Source organism: Chiloscyllium plagiosum, chromosome 46 (assembly GCF_004010195.1).
Source record: "Chiloscyllium plagiosum isolate BGI_BamShark_2017 chromosome 46, ASM401019v2, whole genome shotgun sequence".
Taxonomy (NCBI): Eukaryota; Metazoa; Chordata; class Chondrichthyes; order Orectolobiformes; family Hemiscylliidae; genus Chiloscyllium; species Chiloscyllium plagiosum.
Window position 1 is genome coordinate 9,872,519 of NC_057755.1, and position 3,991 is coordinate 9,876,509.

Genomic DNA, 3,991 nt, shown 5'->3' on the forward strand with positions numbered 1-3,991 from the left:
TATTGGTAGAGGGATTGAGTTCCAGAGCCATGATGTCATGCTGCAACTGTACAAAATGCTGGTGTGGCCTCACTTGGAAGATGGCATACAGTTCTGGTCGCCTCATAACAGGAAGGATGTGGAAGCATTGGAAAAGGTTCATTGGAGATTGACCAGGATGCTGTCTGGTCTGGAACGAAGATCTTATGAGAAAAACCTGAGGGATTTGGGTCTGTTCTCATTAGAGAGAAGACTAAGAGGGGATTTACTCAAGAGATACAAGATGATCAGAGGATTAGATAGGGTGAACAGTGACAGCCTGTTTCCTAGGATGATGACATTGCCTTGTACAAGGATGCACAGCTGCAAATTGAGGGGTGATACATTTAAGACAGATGTCAGAGGCAGGTTCTTTACTCAGAGTGGAAAGGGTGATGAATGCCCTACCTGCCAATGTAGTTAACTCAGCCCCATTAGGGAGATTTAAACAATCCTTGGATAAGCATATGGATGATGATGGGATAGTGTAGGGAGATGGGCTTAGATTAGTACACAGGTTAACACAACATCAAGGGCTGAAGGGCCTGTTCTGCGCTGTATTGTTCCATGTTTTATGCTCTTGCTAATCTGCACTGATGTGTTGTGTTTCTACTCTCTCATTCTGACACATAAGGCAGTGGGAAGAGACAGGAATATACAGTCAAATGGAATGAGGCATGTCTGATGAAGTGGCTGGGGGCAAGGGAGATGTGACAGAGGGAGGGAGAGAGTGAGGGAGAGAGTGAGAGAGAGAGAGAGAGAGAAGGGAAGTGGAAGGGAGTAATGGGAAGTGGGAGGAAGACGGGGAAGGAGAAAGAGGAAGTTGAGGGAGGGAGAAGGGAGGGAGGGAGAAAAGGACACTAGGAAAGAGCTGGGAGGCAGGGAAGAGACTGAGGGAGGGAAAATATAGGACACTAGTAAAGAGCTGGGAGCAGGGAAGAGAGAGAGGGACAGAGAAAAGGACACAAAGAGCTGAATGATAGAAAGGAAGAGACAGACAAAGTTTAAGGCCAATGGAATCAATCATTTTATTCAGTCACAAAATGAGAACTACGTACATTCTACAGGGGTACAGGCCCTTACATGTGAGGATAAGTCTCAATCAAACAGGTTAATAGTGAACTGTGAAGTCACACTGCTTTCGTGGGGCTGGGACAAGGTGAGAAACATTATAACTTGATGGCCAATCTTCACACCAGCCTAGATATGAAGTTTGTTCCATCCTGAACAGCCTTGTGCCCAGAGCAGGGAGAAGTTGGCAGAAATGATGGAGTAATCACTGGTCTTTCTGGATCCTGACCCCCAGTTTCCCCCAAGGCTCGGAGGACAGGAAACAGGGCTCGGCATGCACTATGAGGCCTGACAGGAGTCCTACCTACCCACATGACTGAATTCTAGATTCACACAAAACAGAGAGCAGGGATGTAACCCCACGGTCAGCCTTAATAACGAGTGGAAAGACTATCAAAGCTTGGATACCACAAGACCAAACCAGTCGTGGTTGGAAGTTGGAAGTGTCCCATACTCTCCTTGGCAATCGCTAGCTCCCGCGATCAACCTCGTGTGCAGCCCCCCAGTGTACTGGCTGGTAGGGATGGTTTTGGTAACAGTGGGCTGTCCTGTCCTTCGAGCCATCCTGTAGCATGCTAACATTTCCTGACAACCAGCCCTTTTACCAGAGACTGGGTCACAACACTTTCTCGGAGCCTCATTCCAGTCAGAAACGTCCCTACTGGTATTGGATCTGTTACGGAAGGCCTCAGCCTGTTCCATGAACTCAGACTTTCTCTGCTGCTAAGCCTGTTACAGTTGGCCAGGCCCCTCTTGACATTGGGCCTGTTCCACGAGCTCAGACTTTCTCTGCTGCTGAGCTGACTACAGTAGGCCAGGCCCCTCCTTGGCATGTTGGATCCAGTAATTCTTCACGATCCTCTTGGGGGGGGTGGGAGTTGCACTCAGACCTGGCCTCTTTCTGCCACTCTTGCCCATAGGCACCTCACCGTTCTCCTGGGGTGGGGAGCCTGCAGGGCCAGGCCGGTAGTCTGGCAGGTCACTGTCGTGGGCGAACTTGCAGTTGCTGCCGTAGCGGCAGCGGCCATCCTTGCGGTAGGCCAGGCAGATCTTGCTGCCCCCACCCGCTTCCTCCGTGCGCACGCCAGCTGTCAGCCTCACGTGCTTCTCCAGCAGACTCAGGCGCTGGCGCCGCTCCTGGGTGAAGGGGTTAGCAAAGACTCCGGGCGTCTGGCTCAGGCCTCCCTCCAGCTCTGGTGGCGGGAGCTTCATGGGATTCGAGGTCCCCTCCTCTGCTTGCTCCTGGGACCCACCACCATCACTGCATCGCTCCTCAGTCCCAGATTCTTCCGCCGGTGGAGCCTCTAGTCCGGACTCAGTGCTCCCAGTCCTGAGACCGAAGATAAACACAGAGCAAAGGGGTCAGACACAGAACGTACTCCAACCTTTCCAGCATGCACAACCCTTTAATGGCCAGATCCAGCTTTAACTCAGGTACAGACGAATTCTCAACATTACCACCAACTAACGTTCCTCATGAATGACAACAATAAAATCACTGCAAAGGAAATGCTGCAAATACATCAATGTTCTATTAGAGGTGAACTGCCAACTCAGAGATCTCTTCCCATATCTTCATGTGATACATGTTTTTTGAGTAGGGAAAAGATACCCAGACTGGTGTCCATTCCCACACTGAACTTTAACCTCAGGATTAAATGTGACGTATGCAGGTAATATATGACCTTCCTGTCAGAGTGAAATAGCGATGTAAAAAGCGGAAACAGACCCTTCAGTCCAACGCATCCATGCCGATCACAGAATGTACTCCTGCATATTTATCTGCACTGAAATTCATCAGACAATTATCTGTCCATTCTGTACATTCATTAATGTCCACTACTGAATTACAGCTATCAGTGCTGACCTTCCGTCCCAATTTGGCATCATCACAATTTAGAAAATTGTATTTTTGATTCCAAACTAAGTCATTCTGATTTCTGTGAATACCATTTCCTGCCTCTGCCATTCCGAATAACTAGCATTGAATTCTGTTCTTAGCTTTCTGTCCGAAATCAATGAGCTATCCATTGTCACTTGCCCCAGTATTATATTCACTAAAAACTTATTAGTCGATTATGGGCACCATATCAAAGCCATTTGAAAATGCAGATAAATTACATGTACTATTTAACTGCTGAAGCTCTCTGCCAACACCAAAATTAAAATTGGAAAACAACATTCAATTTTCACATACATTCTAACTTAATAATCAAGACACTTGAAAATGCAATAGTTATATTCAACACCTCCTGTGTTTAAGGAGAAAGTGAGGTCTGCAGATGCTGGAGATCAGAGATGGAAATGTGTTGCTGGAAAAGCGCAGCAGGTCAGGTTCCCTAGATGTTGCCTGACGTGCTGTGCTTTTCCAGCAACACATTTCCACCTCCTGTGTTTATCCAGCCTCATACTCCTCTCTCTCTACTCAAGATTGTCTGTTAACAAGCTCCTCTCACAGCAAGCAGCTGTCTCCCTGTGGCTCCCACTCTTCCACACTCATACCCCTGCAAGTCCGCCCCCATCAGCCCACCTCTTTCCCCAGCAACGCAATCCCACTTCCGCCCCAGTCCCTAGGCGTCTCTCTCCACCCCTGTACTCACACCTCTTCCCCTGACCACTCGCTCTCCCCTTGTGTCCCACAACACACCCTCTCTCCCTACCCCTCCATAACCACAGCTCAATCCAGTTACCTTTTTCACTCCCACTGTCTCATGCATTGCGTCTCACCGCCCTAAACTTCCCAACCTCACTGCTTTCTCCCATTCAAACATCCAAATCGTCCCAGTCCTATTTTCACTCCTCTCCCTGCTCACCCTAAACTCCTGCACTTCCCCAAACCGTCTAATCGTCCCCGGCTCGCTCCACGCCCCCACCCATCTCCTCTGCACCAGACACCACCGCT

The 3,991-nt window shown here is 48.9% G+C and overlaps 1 protein-coding gene across 1 annotated transcript; it reads right to left on the bottom strand.

Annotated features, from left to right (window-relative positions):
• Positions 1–1,002: 1,002 nt before the first annotated feature.
• si:ch211-113e8.11 lies at positions 1,003–3,236 on the bottom strand. The gene is made up of 2 exons (XM_043683181.1): positions 2,819–3,236; positions 1,003–2,419 (listed from the first exon to the last, which is right to left on the bottom strand). The coding sequence occupies exons 1-2, from the start codon at positions 2,833–2,835 to the stop codon at positions 1,894–1,896; spliced, it is 543 nt and encodes a 180-aa protein (XP_043539116.1). The 5' UTR covers positions 2,836–3,236; the 3' UTR covers positions 1,003–1,893.
• Positions 3,237–3,991: the final 755 nt, after the last annotated feature.